The sequence below is a fragment of the Candoia aspera genome, chromosome 4, assembly GCF_035149785.1.
Source record: "Candoia aspera isolate rCanAsp1 chromosome 4, rCanAsp1.hap2, whole genome shotgun sequence".
Classification (NCBI taxonomy): Eukaryota; Metazoa; Chordata; class Lepidosauria; order Squamata; family Boidae; genus Candoia; species Candoia aspera.
Genome location: NC_086156.1, coordinates 72,635,496 through 72,660,656, shown reverse-complemented (window position 1 = coordinate 72,660,656; position 25,161 = coordinate 72,635,496). Strand labels below are relative to the sequence as shown.

The 25,161-nt window shown below is 40.0% G+C and overlaps 1 protein-coding gene across 1 annotated transcript; it reads left to right on the top strand.

Annotated features, from left to right (window-relative positions):
- Nucleotides 1-4,704: 4,704 nt before the first annotated feature.
- On the top strand, nt 4,705-23,633 carry DBF4B (DBF4B-CDC7 kinase regulatory subunit). The gene is made up of 12 exons (XM_063300520.1): nt 4,705-4,791; nt 5,332-5,501; nt 6,984-7,166; nt 7,718-7,768; nt 8,229-8,298; nt 13,571-13,623; nt 14,668-14,704; nt 16,436-16,478; nt 18,103-18,195; nt 18,564-18,684; nt 19,744-19,862; nt 21,184-23,633. The coding sequence occupies exons 1-12, from the start codon at nt 4,755-4,757 to the stop codon at nt 22,298-22,300; spliced, it is 2,094 nt and encodes a 697-aa protein (XP_063156590.1). The 5' UTR covers nt 4,705-4,754; the 3' UTR covers nt 22,301-23,633.
- Nucleotides 23,634-25,161: the final 1,528 nt, after the last annotated feature.

Sequence of the window (25,161 nt, the reverse complement as noted above, 5' to 3'; positions counted from 1 at the left end):
AACTGAGTTCATGGGGTTAGTTTATGGTTCAGTGTGTTCTCTATGAACTCAGAAAACTGGGTTCCTTAGTAAAGCAATGATTAATCACTTTTCCCAGATGCAGTATGGTAATCATTTTCATAAACAATGCTATCTTTAAATGTTTAGAAACTTTTATAGCATTTCAAGTACTGTAGTTTAGGCTTTTAATTCCCAGAATTCATCACCAAGCCTTTGGCTAAGAATTCTGATCTTTGCAGTCCCAACCCATCTGGAGTGTGTCAGATTAGAGCAGGCTGTTCTAGGCACTAGTGTTTTGCTCTGCAGCATGCTAGCTTCCAACCGAATTTTTTTAAATTAAAAATATTTTTAATTAAAATGTTTTTAATTGAAAATGTTTTTTTTTAAAAAAGGAAAGGACAGAGATGTCTGGGCAAGCAATAGGACCTGTGAGCTCTGCATTGTCTACTCCTGATGTGTTCGCTTATACCCATGGTATTCAAACTGTGTTCCCTGGAACTCCAGGGTTCCATGAGAATCATCCAGGGGTTCCACATGACAGTTTCTGTTTATATCAATAATTCTTCATTGTATTATTTTTATTTTTGTAATGTATAATTTAAAAACAAGAAAAAAGAAATTACAGTGAAAGTATGAGAAATATAGAAGGAATAGAGGTGCAGAACAGAAAATAGAAAAAAAGGAAGAAACAAAAGAAGAGATACAAACATATACAGACATTTAACAAAGCAACTTCCAACTTCCTTTACAAAGGATATATACAAAAAACCTTTCATACAAACCCTTGTTTAACTTTATATTATTGCTTCTAAGGTAAAGGTAAAGGTTTCCCTTGACGTAAAGTCCAGTCGAATCCGACTCTAGGGGGCGGTGCTCATCTCCGTTTCTAAGCCTTGGAGCCGGCGTTGTCATAGACACTTCCGGGTCATGTGGCCAGCATGACGACTCGGAACGCCGTTACCTTCCCGCCAAAGCGGTACCTATTGATCTACTCACATTTGCATGTTTTCGAACTGCTAGGTGAGCAGGAGCTGGGACGAGCAACGGGAGCTCACCCCGCCGCGCGGTTTCGAACCGCCGACCTTCCGATCGACAGCTCAGCGGTTTAACCCGCAGCGCCACCGCGTCCCTATTATTGCTTCTACTTTTCCCAATAATCTATAATTATAACTAATCAACGAAACCATATGTCACTGTTTGACTATGTTCAGTTTCATGCAAAAAGTCAATGAATGGCTTCCAGTCTTTCTTAAATTTTATCAAAGTTTCTTCTTTTATAATAGCTGTCAGTTTCGCCATTCCTGCTAATTCTGAAAGCTTAACTAACCACTCCTCAATTGTGGGTAATGCTGGTCTTTCCAATGTTGGGCCAAAAGCAGTCTTGCAGCCATTGTCATATAAAGAAGTAAAGTACCATGCACTTTTTTCTAGGTGTATGTCCATCATCCCTAATAAAAAAATTTCTGGTCTCAATTGAACATCCATTTTCAAAATATTTTGAATAGTTATATATACGTCCATCCAGTATTCTTTAACTTTTTTACAAGACCACCAAAGGTGGTAAAATGTTCCTTCATCTCTTTCACATTTCCAGCAGATGTTCAATACTCCTATATACATTTTTTATATCAATAATTCTTCAGGGCTTCACACAAGGAACTCTTCACCTTGCAACCAAATATTCTTTTTAAATTGACACTTGCAAATATAGTACATATGTTATTCCTCTCCCTGAGTGAAGTTTGGTTTCTGATTAGTCTCTGAGTAGTCAATTTTCAAGCCAATAACAATGAATCCATGTGCTCTTCATCCTACTTCTCTAAGAGATAACCTATAACTCTGCATATAAAGTAACCACAAATCAATGGAAAATGGGAGCCGTATATATGATTTTCGCCTATTGAATTTATGCCCGTCACTTTGTTATTAAAAGGACAGAAGCTTCATCGGGAGGGGATAAAAATAACCTATGTTAGGATGAGGTTTCTCCAGTGAAGTCATCCAACGCCTTTAACTTTCTGTTGCTGTACTCTCTCACACACCCCAAGCGGGTTTCCTATTCGACGGCGTTTCCCTTCTACTTTCGCAACGTTCCAAGCCCCTCCCCCCGTGCATTCTAACTAGTTTGGACCTTCACGACCACTGTAGTTCTCAAAATTTACACTGGCCATAAGCAGAAAATTTAAATTTGATTTATTGGCCATTTCAGGGAAATTCAAATTAGGTCTGAAGCTTACCTGAGGAAGGAGATTTTATATGTAAGTAAAGCTCTTGTGTGTAAATATTTTAAAGTTAGTTGCTACCTCTATATACAGGATGTTCCCTGCGTGAAGCTTTCACTTTTTAGTAGTATCAAAGTAGTCATTTTACCCTTTACGTTCCTCTATAAGTTTAGACTGATTGGGTTACTGCTAGTAATCGCTATGGCTTGAAGTATGTTCTGATGAAGTTAAACGCGTTAATGATTTCTTATTACCACGCGGTTTCCTTTTTCATGTAGCTAAATTGTTTGTAAGGATGAGAGACAAGCAATTTTTGCCATTTCAGTTTTGAACTATCGAAAACTCCTTGGAATATTGCTGTCCTCCCCCTCCCCCTCCCCCGTGAATTACTGCCTCCTTTTGAGAACTTGTGCGCTTCTAATTGCTCTACTTACAAACTGAATGAGATGGTATACTATCTGCCAGTGACTATGTTATTCCTAAGACTTTGTGCTGTAAGTGGAGAGTTTTAACATATATCAGCAACTTTATATTATTACTATAAAATATTTTACATGCCTGACAAACTGTCAAGGAAGCATCACACAGATGTTTATATCAAAATAGATATAATTTTAAAAAAATTATTAAATAAGTTTTTTCCAGAATAAAAACAATGCAAATTTAAAGAAAAAAGAAAGTAAAGAAAAGTAAAAGAAGAGTGATAAGTACATAGAAATGAAAGAGAAAAAGAAAGATATAAAGAAGTGGCTTCTGTTCTTCTTTACAGCAGTTATAAATGCATTTATATTTTATCCTCTCTAAGGTTACATCATGGCAAAAATAGATACATTCTTTAGGATGCCACAGGATTCTATGGTTTGTGTGTATTTTTATATTTTTCCAGGCAGTGGCTTGTTATGAGAGGAAGCTGTTTTGTGTACTCATCACAATATAAAGCCTCTCTAGTTCAGTATCTTATTTCCATAGTAGCAATTATATGATGATGGAAAATCGACACATATGACAAAGGGCAACTGCTTTCTCCCTTTGCTTTTGCTTCCCAGAACTGGTTGATAGTTGAAGGCATATTCTGGTGCTTCCGTTTAACCAACTAAACTCCTCCTGGCACCATCTAATAGTTTCTGTAAACAAAAGCTGATTTTGTAAATTATTTCAAGCCAGGCTTTTTTAAAATTATGGCTGTTGGCACGTGGTTTGCAGGTAATGCTAAGCTACAGTGGATGAGTACATTGTGCCAGGCCAAGAATGAAGTTTGCAGCTTAGTGTAATGTGTACGAACCCACTGATACATTTGCCCCAGGCAGGCAACTCACCCCATGATCTATCTTGCTCACCGAAGTTGTCATTCGTTTATAATTACAGTATCAGATTGCCAGCTATCAGGCCTTCCTCACAGATTCTCACTTCAGAAGGTATATCCAGTTTATAATTTAAGTTACAAGGTTATAAGCTTGTAAGACAGCTAGTGGGGTGTGATGCTTAAGGTATTAGACTAGGAACAGGGAGGCCCAGGTTCTAGACCACCCTCAACCACAAAACCTCATTAGGTGACAGTCACTGTCTCTCAGCTCAACCTACCTCACAGAGTTGTTGCGGGGAAGAATAGGAGGAGGGAGCACAATGTATGCCACCTTGAGCTCCTGTGCATAAAAGGCAGGATATAAATATAAAATAAATAAGCAAATAAATATCCCCCCCCAGAGAAGGAGTTGCATTTAGGGGGTAGTATCCCTTTGCCTCAGAGTGGTATTTTTCTATCATAAGACTACATAGCAGAGGACCAGAGCTGTCATCCTAGTAATAGGATGCTGCAACCTCATCCTCAAAGGCCTTATCACAATTTCTGTTCCTCTTTCTTGCTTTAGCCTGAAAGAACTCAACTTGTTACCTCGGATCCAGGAGTTCCATATAGCTGGAACTGCTGCCCAGCAGGCAGGAAGGTGCATATGTCATCTGTGTAAAACACTGGTTTGTCCCTACATGTTTTTTTCATTCTTTTCTGTTTTCAGGATCTTTTTATTAAATTGGTGTGTTTACTTAGGAAACAGGATTAGTAAAATCAAAAAGATGGGAGGGTTGCCTGCCCTAGCCTCTCATTCTGTTAAACCTTCATAGGTGGTTAACTTCTATGTTCATTATTAGCTTCTTCCAACTTCTGTTGCATTGTTCATAGAAACCCTGGAGGCTTTTTATCTTGGTCCCTTTCCATCATAAATGAGTGCAGATTCTCTTCCTTGGTTTAAAACTGAATGTTAATTTGTGTGGGTTTTTTTAATGTTTTAAATATTATTAAAGAGTCAGTCCCTCTATCTCAGTTCTAAATACTAAAGCTTAACTCTGGAATCTGTAATTAAAATAATATGGAAGAGTGTCAGATAAGAAAATAAATGGCATTCCGGGAAAGCCTCAGTTTCTTGAACGCTATCATGACCTTGCATTGTATTTCTGCTTGCATTTTAGTCTCCTGTTGTTGTTGTTGTTTTCTTTTCCTGGAGAATATCCTGGTCTGGCTCATTCTCCTCTGCTAAAATGACTGATGGGAAACTTTGTGATTGCCAAAGCTTTGGTGAGTGAATGCATCCATTATCTTAGGTGGGGCATAGTTCCCTAGCCAAATAGAAACTGTTAATCTGCTATTGATAAATTGGCAGTAATTTCTTTGGGTTCCAAAATGCACTAAATGCACTAATATGCTGTAAACCAACTTATAACATGGACAAGAAATTGGCTGAATTAGAGCTCCAGTAGTTTTACAGGGGTCTACACACAACTAAGGCTACAAATCTATACATATTTAAATGAACACACTGGGATTTGCTTTGATGTAGAAATTGCACTGTAATTTTCTCTGGATCCCACTCTGTAAGAAATCAGGTCACTCTGATCATGTACAAAAATCATTCAGCAATTATCTATAGCAAGGATATAATATACAGAGACATAGACTGCAGAAAGAAGAACAGTTCAGCGGTGAGATTGTTTAGTTTATGAAATAGTAAAATGGAAAAATAAAGCTGATATTGACACAATAGAAAAATCAAGTAAAATCACTTATAAAACTAGTCTGAGATGATATGTATAGAACAATATCCCATTTAATTTTCAGCTCCACTGGATGGCCATGGCCAGAACAGCCATGTCAATTGGTCAAGGAAAGATGATGAGGCTGTGAGTACAGCCAAAAGCCGTCCCTTGTCTGGAAAATCTTTTTTCTTAGATCTCCCAAGTGGCAAGAACTTGGCTTTTCTAGCAGAGAATGTGAAACGACTTGGAGGAGTAAGTATGATGGGCTGTGTCTCTAGGTACTGTAATCTTTTGGGATGGAAAACTGCCACCATGATGTAGCCAGACATAAGGAGAACAACTGCTAGGGCTTTTGCTTGAATTAGAGCTAATTCTGCAGAAGCTCAGTTTTATCATTCCCCAAGTGTATATAGGGTGAGTTTACCCACCAGTGAATAAATAGCTTGTATAGACACAACTGAAGGTAAGGAGGTTGGGTTCCTAGTGAAGAAGGTGTGTTCCATAAAGGCATGCATTCTGGTTTTTTTTCCCTTCTCTCTCTCTCGATCAAATTGAGATCCAATAACATGGTGCCCAAAGCTGGCATATTTCGGTTTCTGTTTGAAACACATTGATTCAGTTCTGCATAATCTCTTCACAGTTCATTAGGACAGGCTGCCTTTTTATAACAAACACAAGATGAACTGGATTTCTGTTTCTGCTTCCAAAACCACAATAGCTTGAGAAAGAGAGACAATTTCAAAAGTGTCAGTTGTGTCAATTATTGTAACTGGGTGTTTTCTCTAATTATAACAAACATTGGTTAATTGGTTGCTTTGATTACTGCTTGCAGCTTAACAAGAGAATTTGTAAATTTAAGGTATTACATTTAGGGAGTGTGAGACACACATACAAGATGGGGAAGCCATGACTTGGATGCAGTATTTCAGATAAGGACTTTGGTGTGGTCATTGACAACAAGCTGGACATCAGCTAGCATTGTGAGACAGCTGCTAGAAAGACTAACACAGTTCTGAGCTATATGAGAAGATGCACCATATTAAAGATGTATGAAATCCATATTCTCCTCTACTTTGCATTGGTGAAGACTATGTATAGTTCTGGGCCTCAATTTTCCAGAATGATATTGACAGCTTAGAACAAGTCCAGAGGAAGGTGACAAGATGATACAAGGACTTAAATGCATACTGTATGAAGACAGGCTGAAGGAGCTTAGAATGTTCAATCTGGAGAAAAGAAAACTGAAGGGAGACATATTAGTGTTCAGGTACATTAAAGAGTGCCATTACCATAGAAAGTAGGACTAGAAATAATGGGCACAAGGGCCAGCTATCTAGGTTCATTTAAATAGAAGAAACAGCTTCCTCACAATGGTGGAACAGTCTACCTATCATGATCGTGGGTTTGCCATCTCTGGAGGTTTTTAGGAAGAGGCAAAACAGTCACCTCTCAAGGACATTTTAACTGGGCTTTCCTGCACATTGCAGTATATTGGACTAGATTATCCTGTGGCACCTTCCAACTCCGTGATTCTATTTTATGTAAAGTGCATGATATGCAATTGCATTGCTATGTGTGGGCAAGTTCAAACAACGTTATCCTTTATTAGTCAGTCACTTAGGATAACTTATTAAAGGTATGGCTCTTTCTATTAACTGTTTGATTCACCCCCATCTCATCCCATAGACTAAACAGCAGTAATGTCCCATTTCTGCTTTCTTTGTTTCTGTCTAGGTTATTGAAAGTTTTCTCAGTAAAGAAGTGACTTGTGTTATTTCCAGCAGCCGAAAAGCTAGACAAGAAAGAAGGCCAGAGAAGCAATCAGCTACTGTGCTGAAAGATGCCCTAGCTGGAACTCAGTCTGTTTCAAGGCTCCCAGAGGGTCAGAGAGGCCCCTTGCACAAGCCAGTGGATGTGGTAAGAACTTTGAGTGGAAAAAAATGCTTATTCTCCCTGTTGCACACATTTTTAAAAGGAAGAAAAGGTTCTTGGCATGTTTTTAAAACTAATCTGCTGGTTTGACCCTTGGTCCTTAAACTTGCTTGTTGGTGGGGTGCTAGTGAGCTTGGCATTCCTCATGAGAATTGCTTGACTAGATAGATACCAGCCCAAGTAATGCAACTATTCTTAATTATTCTGAATTCCTGATTAAGTCTTCTAGGTATCTCTGAAAGTTTACTATTCCAAAATATGTTCTTCATATATCTGTACCAAGGAATGTTCTCCAGTGCTCTTCAAATCTTGGCATAAATGTGCACATTCTACACATTCCATTCAGATTCTACACTAATTTGGGAAAAAGGAGATTTACTCAACCAGATAGCTGGAAAGAAATGAAGTTTCAGGATAAGACCTGCTGAGCATGAAAAGACAATGAATGTAGGCTCACTGCAAGGGTCAACAAATCCTGATTTCTCCATCCTTGCCCTTGGTAACGTTTCTGCTGTACTCCACAAACTATTTTGCAGACCCTGGTCAGCCGTGGGAAGAGGCTGTTACATAAAGCTATTGGCAGTCAGGTAAGCTATGTGGCTGTTAGCTTTTCTTTCATCGTGATGACTACGTGTGTGAATGAAGCATAAGTATGAACAAAGACAGAGTTGAAACATAACCCCAAAATCATTAGCTCCAGCCCATCTCACAAGCAGGGCCTCCCATCCAATACAGAATGCAAATTTACTGTAGATACCCCTGAGCAGAATAGTTCCAAATGACTCAAGCAACTCAGCCAAAATGATTTACTGCAGAAATTACGGAGGACTCCCAGGATTCTATCCAAAAGTATTTGTGTAAGTATGGATCTGTATATCAACCAAACATCTGTGGCTAGTATGGGTTGTCCAATATTCCATGGAAAGCTGGCTTGAGGGCTTCCTGAGAGTTCTTTCTCAAAACCACTCAATAATGACTTTTTTGGGGAAAGTATTCTCTATTTTTGTGAGATATTTCAGCAAATCCAAATGATCATCTCTTTTCCAGGACAACATAAATGGCAGCAATATCCTTGTCAGTGCGCGATCCTGGGGCATTCAGATTATGCACATAGATGGTATCCTTTTTCTCATGAGAAAAGTAGCAGCAGATGAAATTGTAAGCTGGAAAAAAACCCATTCTAGCTTGTCAGTGAAGGCATTCATAACTGTCCTAAAAGTTTTACCTGTGTTGTCTCCCATTCCACTCCAGATATAATACCATCTTCTGAGTTTTGGGGCAGTTGTTACTTTTCTTACATTCAGTTTAATTATATATAAGTCCCATTCCCCTCCCCTCCACATATAATTATACAGATTGTTGGTATTGAACTTTTGACACTGCCTCTTTTAAAGCTGTAGTTCCCAGGATATCATTAAAACATACCAGCTAGTTTGAAATAGTTTTACCTTTCAGTCTTATTGCTTGCTAAAAACAACAGGCAATAATTATTGCTATTGTTGGCATATACAGTCGGTGTACTTTCTTCTTCCACCTCAATTTAAATTTATGTTAATATTAATCTGCTATACATTATGAATCTTAGAATGACCTTAATAATTTCTCTCAATATTTTTTTTAATCTGAAAGGTTAGTTTTGTGAAAGAAGGGGCTTGTCTGAGATTGACAAATGAGTTTTGTGACTAAGCAGAAATACAAACCTACAAAATACAAACCTACATAGCATACTCTTAAAATAGTGAGAAAGAGAACAAGTCAGTAGGATCATCCATATAATGTAGCACCCCTGATTTACTCCAGACTCTGAGAACTCTACATTGTGTTCAGTACTAAACTGTTGATTTAACTACTAACCAAACTTCAATGCTAATAACCATTTCCTATTTCATGGAGAATTACTGGCTGGATTTACATACTGATTAAACCATGGTTTGATTTTGTCATGGGTAATTGAACAACCCATAGTGGTTTGGTTTACACATAGGATGCTAAGCCCAGATGAAACACACTACCTCATGATTTAGTGTGTTGGAGAATTTGGCCAGTAGCTGCCATCTCTTACTATATGCAAATTCCCTTGCCTAGTCAGTGATACCTTTCCTTGCCTAGTCAGGCGTTATATATTCCAACATCTGGAAAGTCCAGGTTACCCATTTCTCATGTGTCTTCCCACACACAGCTGCCAAATTTGGCCCTGATCCTAAGCAGCATTTTTCTGCTGCTGAGTAGCACTCCAACAATATTTTTTGAGCCATCCAGTATTCCTTACAGCTAGCCAATGGAGAATGAGAAATGGCAGCTAACCCTGGCCTCCTTGTTTTTCACAAATAAAACAACAATCAGCTACTACATGGGAAGTCAGCAGAGTGCCCTTTGGAACAGATGGGAAGACGATGGTAAGGCTTCATGTTCCCTTGCCTACAGTGGAAAGGAAGGCAATTATTGGAGGTGAAAGTGTCTGCCCTTGAGGAACTACCTGCCTTGCAGGTCTAGAGGAAAGCCTGCAGAACTATATTTCAGTGTTCTTTCTAGAGCAGGAACCCAGTCAATAAGTAATCAGTTCAGCTTCCTGAGATCCACAGAAACCCCATGATGTCATTGAAACATAAAGAAAATTGGTGCAGCTCCTGCTTGAGAAAAGGACCTCAGTTAAAAGGGTTGTGACTTAACTAAGTCCTGGAAAGCCACTGCCATCTAGAATAAACAGTACTGGATTAGATGATCAGTCTGATTGAGTACAAAGTTCCTCTTATCTCTAGCACTTCTCTTTAGTTACAAATCAGTGTTTTCTAGCTGATAGAAATTCAGAATGCTTAGGAAATGTAAGAATTTCAAAATGGACAATGAATTAAAGTGGGAGCTGCCTTTTGAATTGAAGTCAAACATCTGTGTGTAGGGAAGAAAGAAATAACACTTATTATGGACTGATCATTACCTGATTAGGTTCCATATAGGGGTCATGCATGGATGAGGAAACCTATTTACTTCCAACTTTTAGTATTCCATTTTCTTATAATTAGGAGTGGTTTTGATGGGTTGTGTTGTCAAGATGTTGCTAATCGCCATAGGACTGCTTGACTTTTTCCCTATGCATCTATGGCTGGAATATTGTCTTGGGTCATTGTAATTTATTGGCTTGCTATGGGCTTGAGTTGAGATCATTCTGTCATTTGGGGGGTTGTACCTGAGCACTGACTTAAGAACCCTTTCGTTAATAAAGATGGCTACTCCATTTCTTTTAATATTCTTTTCCACAATAAAATACGTGAAGTTCCTCTGGTGTGATGCGACTCAGTCTAGTCCACTTCAGTTCACCAATTTCCTATGTGTTCAGTCTTCAGCTCTAAAACCTCAAGTTTGTTGTGGTCCATGGTTCTGACATTCCACATACCAATGGTGTAGAAATCTTTGCAGCGTCTAACTTTTCTTTTGCTTCTGGGATCATTTGCAATGGATGTCTTTTCAGCTTTAATCCAGCCACGTCATAAGTGTTTGTTGTAACTCTTCTCAGCTTGTTGGCTACTTTCCAAACAGGGGAGCTCATCTTCCAATACCTTATTGACATTTCTGGTATGAATTGCTCTGGTATGAATGCCCTTTTGGTTTTCTTGGCAGAGTACTAGAGTAGGTTGCCATTTCCTTCTCTAGTGGATAATATTTAGTCTGATCCGTCTTCTGTGTCCTACCCATCATAGCCTGCCCCCCTCCTAAGCCATGTGCTGCCTTCTGTTGAGGTAGAGGCAGGTGTTAGTAAAAGTTGTAAATAAATCACCACCACCACCATTAAAAGTGCAGTGTGCTTGCCAATCAGGCTTGTTTGCATGTATAGACACAGAGCAGAGTACTAGGTGGTTAGTGCCCTCAAAGTCCTTGCCTTGTTTTGGATAGGTTTCAGCGTTTGGATAATTCAGTTATGTTTTCTTCAGGAAACGTGTAATGTTGCGGCCTTTGAGGGAAAAAAAAAAGTGGCTTCCCAGATTTGTCTGTCTTTTAAATTTCAAGCATAGATCCTGTAACTCTGTGTTATTATCAGGTTGTATCTATTGTTCTACTTTTATCTTAAGATAGTAGAATTACTTCTTAATTTCAGGCAGTCTCAGAGGACATTGTTTATTTAGTTTGGTTCTAAATCTGGTTTCTGATAAATATGAAATGAAAACAGTATTGTTTTTCCTAAATAATGCCTTATGCTGAGGAAACGTTCTGGATCACATTGCAAGAATAGGCCTTTGAGACTATTACATTATTGTTGCTCCATTCCAGCCGTCCCCAATTTGGTGCCATTTTTATATCCCAGGACTACAGTCTCTAGAACTCTCAGCCTGAATAGTTGTATGGGAATTCTAGGGGTTGCAGCACAGCACTTCTGCTGTCTACCAGGTTGAGGAAGGTTAACTAGTTTTTCCTAGAAAGATGAATCCAGTTGGTGGTATTGCTGGAGGGGAAAGGGGTTGGTTCCTCATCTATTTTAATCTCTATGTAAAACTCCAGAGTCTTTCGGTGGTGGATGATGATGATGGAATTAATGTGGTTTGAATGAGCATATCCCCAGTATGGAGATAATGTACTAACTCTTCCACTCATTTCTCTGTGTGAATCCTGGGTATTTAGTTATTTATTTAAAACATTTATATATTGCTGTGGAATTGCTGAATGGGTACTTGGAGGCAGTTTTTAATGAATGAAGGTAGACTTAAAAGTTAATCCGAACAAAATGTGGAGTAGCTAGGAATGATTTTATTAGCTTAGGCTACAGGCCTTGCTTCAGTTAGGCTCTGGTTACACGCAGACTCAACTACTGTATTGCAATATTCCATCTACAGCCTTTGAAGGCAGTTTGTAAACCTCAGTTGGTACAATATGCCAAGGCATGGATGTGTTCAGAGTATATTATTCCAATTTTATATCAGAAGCACTGGTTCCTGATTTGTTTCTGGGATCAGTTGAAAGCCAATATTGGATGATCTTGATAAAGATAAGCAGAGAACTGTAGAGCCGGTTAGTATTTGCATAGGAGTCTATCAAGAAATCCCAGGTGCAGAGGCTAAACTGGAAAGTTGACAAAACATCTCAGAAGCAGTGAAGGGCAAATCACTTCTATATTGTGATGTGACCATGAAGTCACTAGGAGTCAAGCTTAACTGAAGGGAGACTTTACTTTGTGCTATACACTAGATACATTTTTTTTCTGTGTGAAAATAATGTAGTATTTTAATCTTGCCAGGAGATGGCAGGTCAGAGCAATGGATCAAATATTGGCCAGCAAGGTGGTTGTCTGGCTAGATTCACCCTCATATTTGATTATTGTTGCCAAATGTTTCACCATCTGTAGCTTCTATGCCTTTAGCAGCGTGATGGGTAGTCATTATTAGGTAATGGTAATCTCTGTGTCCTGAAAAGCCTAATTTAAGCAGTGGGGAAAAGGTTGGGGTTTTTTTTGGTCAGGCTGCTGTTAAAGGCAAAGATTATTTCAAATCTGTTCAGCTAGCAAATATAGCCTCAACTGGGCCACAAAACAGATTTTGCAACTAAGCAAAAAGGGGTATTACAAATATCATTAGAATTTCTGTGATGGACATGAGAGAGGGCATACTGTACTTGGATGTAGGTAAAATAGACTATGCTATTTTTTTTCTTTTTTAAAAAATAGGAGTATGTAACACTAATGTCCTACAAGATAATTGTCTTCAGTGATATATTTGTAGATTTTTTCCCCCTTGCATCAGTGCTTCTTTAGTGGGTGTAATTATAATGTCCATGTTAGATCTAAGCATCAGTGAAGAGGAGAGAGGATACACAAAATCCTGTAAGATAAAGTCATAATCCTGTATTGTTCATATAGACCAGTGTTTCTCAACTTTGGCAACTTTAAGATGTGTGGACTTCAACTCCCAGAATCCCCCAGCCAGCACACATCTTAAAGTTGCCAAGGTTGAGAAACTCTGATATAGATCCAACAGTATTGGGGTTATACTACTCAGGTGGGGAGCCTGTGCTCCTTCATATTTTATTTTAATCTCTCTGTCAATTATATAATTTTGGTTACTTTTCTGTACAATGTAATTTCCTCTTTTTTTCCCTCTTAACTGTTCTTGTATTTCAGTTTTTCCAAACCTGGTGCTCCCAAGATGTGTTGCAGTTTGATCTCTTTATTTTCCAGCCAAAGTAGCAACATGTAATTATTAATATCTGCAAAAGAAGCCAAAAGACATAGCACAGGGGTTGCTTGAAAAGTTGATAATCTGTCATAAATCTAAACTGTGGTTAAACCTTGTCTCAGTTCTTTCCTTACAAGGAGGAGGAATTAAGTAGAAATGTTGTTTTGCCTTGTTTCCCTCAACTATCTTTGGAAAAATTGTGATATTGGGCCCTTAATGCTCTTCTTCAAGAAATGTTGTCCTACATACGAAGGTTATCCAAGAAGCAACCTCTGCAAAGAAAGGTAATGTTGGAAGGGCTGTTCCAATTACAGGATTGGGACAAGATTCATGCAGCAGAACAGTAGAGGCTTGGAAAATACCTTTTTTAAAGGTATAGATGCTTGTTTCATGCAATAAGAGAGACACGATGTAAAGCAGTTTTTCTCAACCATGGCAACTTTCAGATCAGTGAACTTCAATTCCCAGAATTCTCAGAGTTGAAGTCCACACATCTTAAAGTTGCCGAGGTTGAGAAACACTGATACAGACCATTGTTTCTCGTGCAAGATAGACACATGTACCAGACAAATGCCTACCAGAGTTTGGCATGGTTTAAATATTGTGAGCCCCATTCTCCTTACACAAATGGCTCCTGTGGTTCTTGCTTATCACAGACATTGTGGGAGGGGGTTTCATCCTGAAATCAGAGGTTAATGAAAATATCCTTGAGTTTCTCTTTCAGCCAATTGCATAATGTTAAATGATCAAATGGCAGGCAGAATCTCAAATCCAAGGTAACATAGGACAGCTGATGGAAGTTGGACTTGGCCTGAGGAGAGCCAGGTCGGAGGACCACCTCTTCCATGGCCTCAGAGACACAGGAGCATAAACCACAGTTCAGAGCTACCTGGTGACCTGAATGACTATAAAGACAGGAGCCCAATCCATCTCTGTTCAGTTGCCTGTGATCTACGCAGCAGATCATCTTGCCTCTGAAGATGCCAGCCACAGTTGCTGGTGAAATGTCAGGAAATCTGTTGTCTGGACCATGGTCCCTAAACCCTGAAGCCCAACACTGCCCAACAGAAAGCATCAGTGAAAACCTACACCAGTATACTGGTGGTCATTATCTGCCATGTCTCTGTGCCTAGACCTACCCCAGGAATCTTAAAGATATACTACATGGGAATAACAGTAATAACAATAATAATAATAATTGACTCTCAGTGACTCTGGGTGGCTCATAACAATCAAACATTCATATTTTATGTATGGTTTGCATTTTTTAAAATGCTTGCTGCAGGTTTAGAGTCCTGCCCTATCTTAGTACTGTTTTCTTGGTCTAGGGGAAAGTGCTTGCTTCTGGATTCCAACTTTCAAAAGGTGAGTAGAGAAAGTTTTGTTTGTTTAGAGATACTAGATACATAGATCTAGTTTGTCACCTTTTGCTCACAGCCTGGCAGAGATTCTGAGTTTACACTGTGGCTTGGTTGCACATCTCGATATACCTTGTGGACTGTGCTTAAATGAGAAAAATGAGAAAAGGCCTCAGAAGGAAGCAATTCCATACAAAATCAAGGCTTTTCCCCACTCCCCCCGCAACATGCTTTCTTTCTGTTTTTGAGATGTGAGGAAAGTTCATTGCTTCAGAAGACCACTGTCTCCAAACTGAGGCCAGGAAAGTTAGTGCCCTCAGTGAGGGTAGGACTATGACCGTGGGGGAAGCACAGAGGTGAGAGAAGGAGGGAGGGTGAAGGATCATTGTCTTCCTAGTTTTTCTCCTCTCCAACAAAGCTCTGTGCCTCCTGGAATAAAAAAAGCCACCTGCTTTTTCTCCATATTTGCTGGAGAAGTGAAACATTGTGCTGTGTTTTTTCTCCCCCTCTAGCAAGCCTCCACAGCTGCTGGAAAGGAGAAAAACCAAGCAGGGTGGGGTGGGGGTTGCTGGGAAAAATATCAACCCTGAAGAATACCTTCCAGGAGATTGACACTCTTCCTTTAAAAAAAAAAACTTTGGTTGCCAAGAAGGTTCTGTTCTTTCCAGCACCCAAAACAGAAGTGGCTGAGGAGGCACAGAGCCCCATAGCTGGATGAGAGCAGTTGCTCCAGGAGCAGCCAATGGGAACCATACAGATCACAAGTCCCCATCGGGCTCCTCCTCTGTGCCAACCAGAATGTTTGTCCAGGCAGTTGTATTGCCTTTTCCAATGGAAAATACTCCTGCCAGATCATTCTGATCTGGCTTCGGCCTGTCACAGTGGCTGGCTGGTAGTGAAATGGTGACTCTATAGTGACATGTCCTGAACAACCAGCAGTTTACCTGGGTGACAGAGCAACAAAGGTGAGTGGATGAGGACAAAAAGACCAATTCGATTATAATAACCAAAGAACTTAGGGAAGATTTGTTTGGTGACAACAAGCAGGAAGAATGATTGCAGAGCTTCTTGCCAGAATAAATGCTGAATAGACTTACCACAGTTGATTCATGTGGGACTCTATGTTTTCAAGTCCTCTTTTACTGCTGATGAGAATCTGGAATTTTCACTGCCTTCGTTTTCTCTATTGGAAATTTTAGCATTGGTTTTGCCTATCTAGCTTCCTCCTTACCATACTTGGCTGCCTCTTCTGGGAAATTTTGAATGTTTCTTGATATCTGAATCTGCTGATGGATTTTCATTGTATGCACAACAAAGCCCAGGCCCATCTCCTGTTCTCTGGAGATGTGCTATTGTGGCTGCCAGCTCTGGACAGGGTCCCACTCACTAACAATGCTGTATTGGCTTAGTGCTGGCACTACGCCTGCTCATGAGGCAGACTGTTGTTTTAATATAATAATCGTCTTGTTGCACAACATTTAAGTAACGGTCACCTGCGCTAGCTTGCTCAGCTGTTTCTTCCAGAGTTGGCTACTTTAACAGCAATTCCCCTAGCCCCCAGTCTGAGACAGCCCAGTATTTAACTTTAAAGAGAAGTGCTAGAGTTCAGATTTTCTGGTTTATTCTCATCTTTCTTCTAATCCAAAACTGGAAATTGATATCTATGTTGTTTCTGATATTTTGATAGCTGTCAGAAGTAGTTTCTCCCTCTTCACTCTCCATGTTTTTCTTCTTGCAGTGAGGCTGAAACCACCATTCATGAAAATTGAAGACCATAGCAGGTAAGGGGAGTATACTAGAGTTTCATCTTCTGGCTTTTTAGTGTTGAATACAAAAGACTTCAGGCCACCCTAATGTTCAGGTTCTTCCGATTTTAGGGAATGCATGGATTGGGCATCTATTGCAGGTAGAGTACCCTGTGATCCAGATGTAGCCTAAGACTACTCATCTGGCCTCTTGAGGCTTGGAAGAGGCATTTTGCTCTTCTCTGAAACCTCATTTCTCAAAACCAATCCCTACACATTTTTCTACAAGCCTAGAAGGGCACAAAGCAAAATGGTTCTGTGGGGGGGGAGATATTTTTTCCCAGGGGTGGAGGTGGGGAAGGGTTCTTTCCAGGTCTCAGCAGGCTGGCAGGGGGTGATTAATGGGGAACATCCAGCTCACAGGCTGGAGTTCTCCACTCCTTTCATCATCTCTTATTCTGAGATAATTATGATTATCTCCTCCTGTGATTAAAAGCACAGTTCTCTCTAATGATAATAACTCTGGCATTACAATTGGTTTTGGAGCCTTAATTTATTGACAAGGTATGGAAGTTTTCATCCTGCCTCTTGTTTTGTCTAATGGGGCCTTCAGACATTTGCAGGGGTGGGACTCTTGTGGAAGAGCTTTTAAAAGTGACCTTAATAGTTAGGGTAGACACCTATGAAGTGCCAAAAACTACCCCTTGAAACAGACAAGGAATCAGTGAGTTGATGAAGCTTCAGTGTAACATGATCATAAAAACCCAGTCCCTGTTACATGTAATAATTCTGCTGCTATATTTTTACTTAACCACAGTTTTTGATCTTTATCAAAGGCTGTCCTGCATATAATACATTACTGTACAGTAATTTAAATTAGAGATTACTGGAGTTTGGATAACTAATCCTAACATATATTTCCAGAAATATGGTCATAACTGATGGTCAGCCAAAACAGAGTGGCCTTAGTCATTTGGACAGATAAACCATATTTCTAAAGAAGCTTCAACTTGGCTGGAGTGAGTCCCGGTCATTTTGACTTCATCCAGCTCATTCAAGTAGCCAGAAACCAATTTAGCTTTTCACCGTCTCACCTAAATTAGCTGAAAAGCCAGTTAGTCGAGTTGGCTGTCCCCTGATGATTCCTTACTCTAGCTGATCTCTCTCACTGGTTTGTATAAATCTTGTATAAATCTTCACAGAGCATGGGTGACAAAAGCGAGCCTATAATATAAATAATAGGGCTTCAAACAGCCATTTCTTAGCCAACCTTCTGGAATTACCATCCAAATAAGAATGTAAAGATTACTACATAGAATGTTTAATTTCTAGCTGAGATAGCTCATACAGAAGAATACAATTGCCAGTGTTTTTGTTGCTTGTACATTCATTTTAAAACAAGGATAAAATAAATGACTACACCTTTGCAGGGTATTGTAAGCTACCAAGACATTCAAGAATTTTAACAGGATTGTGCATTCCCTGACTGTCCTCTGGCTATTTCTCCCCATCCCATTTCCCCAATTGGAAGTCTTGTATGCTGGCTGGGAGTTGAAGTCCAACACATATGGAGATTATCATTGCTGGGGAAAATTGTCTCCTCAAAGGCTGCTCCTATTTATCTCCCCAAAATTGAGCCATTTTTCTCATCTTTATCTAGGCAACTCCGACCATTTCTTAAACTGTTCAAGAATTTTCCTCGATTGTATTTCCTAGCATCAAGAAGGTGTAGCCCATTTGAACCCAGTTCAAAGTAAGTATACTTGTGGGAATTGGGGAAGGCAATAAAGTCTGTTTAGAAAAGATTTGGCAATAAACACAACCCAAACTTCATGTGTGGTTACAGAAACTAGGCTGGCAAGGAGGAATTCTACCTCTAGCAGTGTTTTTTTCTCACTGCGGGCTCAGAGGGAAACAGTTAGAAGGCAGGGCTCCCTATCTTCATATTCAGAAGGCAGCTTTGGACCTAGGTGAGGAATGACCTATGAAGGTTGTACACAGAAAAAAAGAAAACGTGAGGTTGGGTCATAAGTTATAATGAACGAAAGCAAAGTAGAGGCTTGGATTTATGTGATGGGGAATGGAAGTTCTTCATATATCTCTTCCCATCTCTTTCTGCAGAGACCCCCAGATTAGAAAGTCACCCAACGAACCACAAACTCTCTCTGTCCGCTCTGTTTTGCCCAAAACACAAAAAGGCTATTGTGAGTGTTGTGAAGAAGCCTTCACAGAGTTACAGATGGTAAGAAAGCACCCCATCCCCTTTGACTGCCTTAGAAATATCTAGACTTCATTGAGATGCCCATTTATGACAGCATCTGCCATTCCCGGACCAGGTACGTAAAGGCTGAGTTGCACGTAGTTAAAGCCACTGTTGCTAATAGCTATTATGACTGGTACGTAGCAATATCTTACAAATATGCATAGAATTGTATTACAATATATCATAAAAGCAGTCAAATGCAGTAGCTGAAGTAAATATTGGATAAAAATTATTCTGTCTCCTAACCAAGCTTTCAACTAATTGGCAAAAAGCCATCAAAGAGGTGGCAGCAGAGCCTCCTGAGGCAGGGAGCTCTACCATTTAGGAGTGGCCACCAAGAAGGGCCTTTTTCTTGTCCTCATCAACTCCCCCCCACCCCCAGCACAGTTGGAACATAAAGAAGGGCCTCTCGGTCAGTCTGAGGGTGCAGGCAGGCTGATAGAGTAAAAGGTGTACTGTGTGTTCTATTTTTTTTCTTGTGCTTTCATACAATCTTAATATACACAGCTCTGCATGCTCCCTAACCGAAAAGTGCAGGCTTAACTGAGGAAGGACTATATTCAGAGCTGTTGAGACTGGTGGGAGCCTATCTCTGTGCTTATCTCTCCAGAAATTGCAGAATCTGGTAATGTCCTTGGAATCTTGTGGCTTTACATTCCTCAAGCAGAATGAGCTGCTGGACCTCCTGGTAAACAGAATGAAACCTGAAAACCAGACCCATTTTTAGATATTGTCTTGAATAAATGCTATTGGGTAGTTTAATCCTAATTCTACTCTTGATTTAGCTTTTGCCTTCTTTTCCAAAGCCTGTTCAACTGCTTTGCTTTGTTGGTTAAGTTCCAGAGCTCATGTCATTCTACCTGCCTCTTCACAGGAAAAGTTTCCTTCCTTTGTCTGAGTGGTAGCTTGAACAGGATGGAGCAAGGGTTTTTTTAAAATTATTTTTCATGCTTTGGTTTAATATCCTTGTTTTCTTTGCCATCTTCAAATTTTTCTCATTGCATTTTACCCTCTGATGGCACTGTCTTGTCTTCACAGCATCTTCAGAGCTCGCAGCATCAGGAATTTGTGCTGGATCCCTCCCACTATGCTTTCTTGGATAGCATCATCTCCCAACTAAGCAATGACTTTGTGGCCTCCTGCACTCCACTGCTGAGGTATAAGTATGATCCACACGTAGAAGAGAAGAGTATCCAACTGTGTTTCAAAGAATGAGAATTCCTGACTCCTATTTGCTTATTGGAGTTTTTTTTCCCTCCTGCTTTCTTCATGTTTTTTGCTGCAGCCAGCAAAACATGTATGCAGAAGAGAGAAACAGACAAGAGTAGATCTCTAGCAAGAAATGATGTCCAGATTTTGTCCTGGTTTTTGAGTCAATGCAATGAATGATTATTACTTGATATTTTTAAAGTGGAAGTCCAGTTAAAACTATCCCCCTCCCCATTTTTATAAGCCTTCAAAAGGCCTTTAAAACATGTCCAGAAAGAGGAAGGGAAGAGTTTAACAAATTTCAGTTTCATAACTGTTGGGAGTAAAGAGATGAATTTCAGCTTGGAAAACCCTGATGTTAAGAATGGTTATTCATTCTTAAGAGGGGAAGAAAGTCATACTTTCGCACTTCAGAAAAACCACACAAAGCATATACTGCTTTGCCAATAGGTGATTGAGTTTCTGTGTAAATTGTTTTTGTTTGGGTGAGGAACAATAGGGACTAAACTTCCACATTCAGATGTAGGGGAATACAACTATGAGATGTTGGAATTATTAGGAGGCTTTTGCTAGGTGTTTTCTAGAGACCAGACAGGACATTTTGCCCCCCGAGGCAAAGAACAAGAACCATACATGCATGCGTCACGTATGGAAGGTGCCTGTCTAAGCAGATGAATCCTATTCAGTGCAGGTGTTGAGACAGCATCCTCCATTATATCTCAAGAGGGAGGCTCAGAACTGGTAGTATAACATATGTAGCGCTATTCTGCAGCAGAGAAGAACAGCTGGAAAGCTCATGAGAAGTGATTGAGAAGCTACTGTAGTTCCTCCCCCCAAGCATCTGTTGTCTAAGACAGCTGCCTTACTCTGCGCAAGGTAGGGCCATTTGTGTTTGTAAGATGCCCGCACAATAAAGCCATAATCCTGTGTACTTATCTGGAGTAAGCTTTGCTATATATAATCGGATATACAGTATATGTTAGTAAACACAATGAAGGTTGTATGGAAAGAGTTGTAAAACAGGGCTAAAGGAATTTGATGATGATTGATTGAGTGATTGATTGATTATGTCCTATCAAGTCATTTCTGACTTAGTGACCACATAGATTTTATCCATGATAATGCCTGGCTCAAACCCAGTGGGAAGAACATTTTGGTGATACGTGTAGTAGCTAAGTGCTATTCTTGTTGCAGTGCAACACAATAACATATACACAATACTTGTGATAGTGAAGGCACTATATTGATCTCTCCCTCTTTTCTTCTCAGCATATGCAATGGTGTCTCTTCTGAATTTGAAATGGAGGCTGCTGAACATGCCGAAATACCATTTTCAGGTCAGGAAGTGGAAGGTCATGTGCTTTTTGAGGACTCAACAGGTCATCTTGCTAGTTTGGAGGATCCACCATGCTTGCTTAAGGACCAAGATTTCCTTCATCTGACAGTGAAGTCCAAGGAGATGCCCACTGCACCTGTACCATTTGCCTTACGATCTTTATGGTCTGCCTCTGAGACCCATGAAAAAGGCAGAGTGATTGCAGACACTTTCCCAAAGATTGTAGCTCCTGTTAAACTCAAATTTGGTGTTGCTCCTCAGGAAGGGAAGCTCCCAACACACTCTGGTGTGCTGCCTTGCAAACGCAAGCACCCATATGGGCAATACGGACAGGTGAAAAAGAGGCAAACATTGACATCAAATAAAAGGCTGTCTGATAAGAATCTGCTCTCTGCAAGCCAACAAGTTGGAACAACAGGACACTCATTTCCTAGTCAACTTGATTTGCCAGCAGTTCCATCATACACCCCCAGCTCTTATTGTGTTCCCCCACAATTACCTCAGAAAGTCCTCCACTGTCAGTCTTGCAAGCCTGTTGCTATAGACACGAGCTATCTCAAAAATCCAGTGCAACAGCTAGACCAGAAGGAGGTATCTGCAATTTCTCCCTGTAAGGAATGGGACATGCACGGTTCTTGCAACTTTTCCAGCAATGATAGTACATTGAGCAGCTTATCTGGATTCCATGAGGACAAAAAAGTAGCCCCCAAACAGGTGGGCTCTCTGCTTGAGTGCCGTTCACCTTGCTTGGATATATCTGAGCTAGCACAGAATATGTTGCCACAGCAACCAGGCCCAGGGCCCAGCCCCTGCCTACCTCTCTTTTCCTACCCACTGACTAGTCTTTCTGCAGAAGCAAAGAGCTCTTCCTCCATGTCTGAATGGGATGGGCCGCTTCTTTGTGCGCTGGCAGGTGCCTCCCATCTTTCTTCTGAGAACCTGATTGATGCTGCACTGCTGGGGACCTGTGTCAGCTTGCAAGATAGTAACTATGAATCCCACCTCTGTTCTGTACTCTGGCAAACATCTGAGCAGGGACAGCTCAAATGAACAGAGCAACCATCTGGAGATAGAAAGGGCTCCCTTTCCTAGTTGGGGGCTGCCTGAAAAATGGCCCAAGTTAGACTTTTCTCGTCACCTCCTGGCTGCCTGTTTTCCTACACATACGTTAAGTTTCCATGTAAGATCCTGAGTTTCTCTACCTCTCTTGCAGGAAGAAGCCATTTGCCATCCTGTGTAGGCTCATATGAGTGCATGCTGCATTTCTTTAACCCAAAGACCCCAAAATATTATCTTTGGGTAAGAGAGAGAGAGAGAGAGATGACAAGTTTGAGCCTTTTCAGAATTCAAGCAAGAATGTTCATCTGTGTAGTTTGCTTCTGTTTGAATCGTTACAACAGTCTTACTTGGATGTCCTGATGGGAAAAAGCGGAGTGTAGCCTTATGCATTTATAGAAAAAAAAAGGAGTTACAGTAATATTCTTCCCTCTTCTCAGCTTTGAGAAACAGCACTGGGTTAAGGAGGTCAAACCAGCATAAGAGCTTGTGAACAACAGTAAAGGCATGGTGAGATTCTGAGCGCTCTCTTTCACTAACCAGCCAGGTTGGAGTAGAGCAAGTTTATGTTCTCTCCTGTCCCTCTCTGCAGACAGCTTCGTCTCAGGCCTTTTAATAGAGGGAAGTGGGAGTAGAAAAGCTGCTCATACATTTTGCAGTGATCTAATCTCAGTTGTCCATCCTTTCGTACAAGCATTTCTGTTTCTGCATATCAATGTGTTTTTTTAATTGCTGATGTTTTTCTTCTTCAGCAGTTTCTTTTAAAAAATAAATATAACTGAACATATTCTCTTATATAAACTTAGTTTATGTATATCGCTATAGCTGTGGGGATGAGAGATGATCAGAATCTTTGTCCTTTTCTACCCTGCTCTGTGTATCTACTGCAGCCAGTTTGAATCACATGGAAAGCAAAATGTGTATGCACAGAAGACTAGTAAAGGTGACTTTACTAATAAAGCACCTAAATTTTTTTAGGGTGCTTTTAAAAATAATGACAAAACACTTCTCCTTGCAGGACTATTATTTAAATCAGTTGTTAATGCTTGAAGAACACTTTTCCTTTTTTAAGCGTCATATTTTTTTCTTATATGAGGTACCGAATCGTAAGAAGACTGACAGTTTTGTATTCTGGAAACCTCTTCTGCTACTGGAGACTCAGCTTGCACTGGCTTCCACACACAGAAGCTTTGGCATGGCAGAGGCATTGCTTTTTGACTCACAGTTGTATAAATTAAAATGGTGATTTTACATTATATTTAATGATTGGGTCCACACATCACTCTAAAATGATACTTGGTTAAATTAAAGGAGTGTAGCAAGGTGAATTGCTTGTCCCCTCCTGGGTTTCTTTTGCCTTAATGAGGACACCCCAAACCCATTCTTCTCTTGAATGTAAACAGAGAAAGCGTACATTTGAGAGGCATGTCACATCTGGTTTAGTCCCTGGAAATATTCAGCAACTTTTACCAGAAGCTTCCATTTATAGCTTCTGCTTCGGACTGCATTCTAGACAATGCCACTGTAGCATTACCAGCTGCATCTTTATTCATTTGTGTTCTTCATAGTAAAGACATTTCTCCCATGATTTTAATTTTCTAATGGGATTGGTGACATAATAAATAATAAAAATGGCAGGAGTAGTACTATTAATGAATGGAAGCAACCAAAGACTCCTTCACTGTTTTCCAAAGACCAGGAATTTACAGAGTAAAAGATAATTAAATCTAGTTTCCAAACTAAAAAAATTACAGGGAAAAGATTCTAATTAAAAATAGACCTGAAAATTCTCTATAGCTGCTTCTTGATCCACCTTAAACAGGTTGATACTGTAACATACTTCATAGGTAAAGGTAAAGGTTTCCCTTGACGTAAAGTCCAGTCGTGTCCGACTCTAGGGGGCGGTGCTCATCTCCATTTCTAAGCCTTAGAGCCGGCGTTGTCATAGACACTTCCGGGTCATGTGGCCGGCATGACGACACGGAACGCCGTTACCTTCCCGCCGAAGCGGTACCTATTAATCTACTCACATTTGCATGTTTTCGAACTGCTAGGTTGGCAGGAGCTGGGACTAGCAACGGGAGCTCACCCCGCCGCGCGGTTTCGAACCGCCGACCTTCCGATCAGCAGCTCAGCGGTTTAACCCGCAGCGCCACCACGTCCCTTTTAACATACTTCATAAGTGGAGGAAATTATATTAAAAGGCTTTTAAAAATGGGGTGTAACACAGAAATCATTATAATGTAACAGATGGTCAATGTTTAAATCCTTTACAAAATTTGTGCTAATAAAAGAACAATTCCAAATTAGTGGAGAAGTAGCCATATTGTGGTGAGAGAAAAGTCATAGTCCCTTGGGAAGAGGCATACTTTTCAGATTTTCAACAAGTATGTATATATTTTAATAAAAACTCGTAGTTAGAGTGATGCCTTAGTTTTTCTACCTAGATCCAGGCCTTTTCCATCATAAAATGCTATGTTTCCAAACATACTAGACTGTTTTATGATTAGTTAAAATAGAGGTGGTACATTTTTAAGTCATGGCTCTCATGTTCCTTCTGAGTAAGCCAGAGCTTTTCTTGCAATCAACAGATTAGTCTGAATAATCAGCATATAATATAGACTAGCCTTCACGTACTAGACTGTTTTATGATTAGTTAATTTTGCCTTCACATTCTTGGGCATGTGGGGAAAGTCTGCACACTTTATACAGTAAGTGCTAGAGCAAAATCCAGCAATGCTCTATTGTGGCCTGGAAGGTAGTTGATGCTCCTGTCCTGTTTTATGCATTCATAACCAGATATGACTGATGGACGACATTTAGCGTAATAAAATCTTCAGGCTAGTCTATATTAT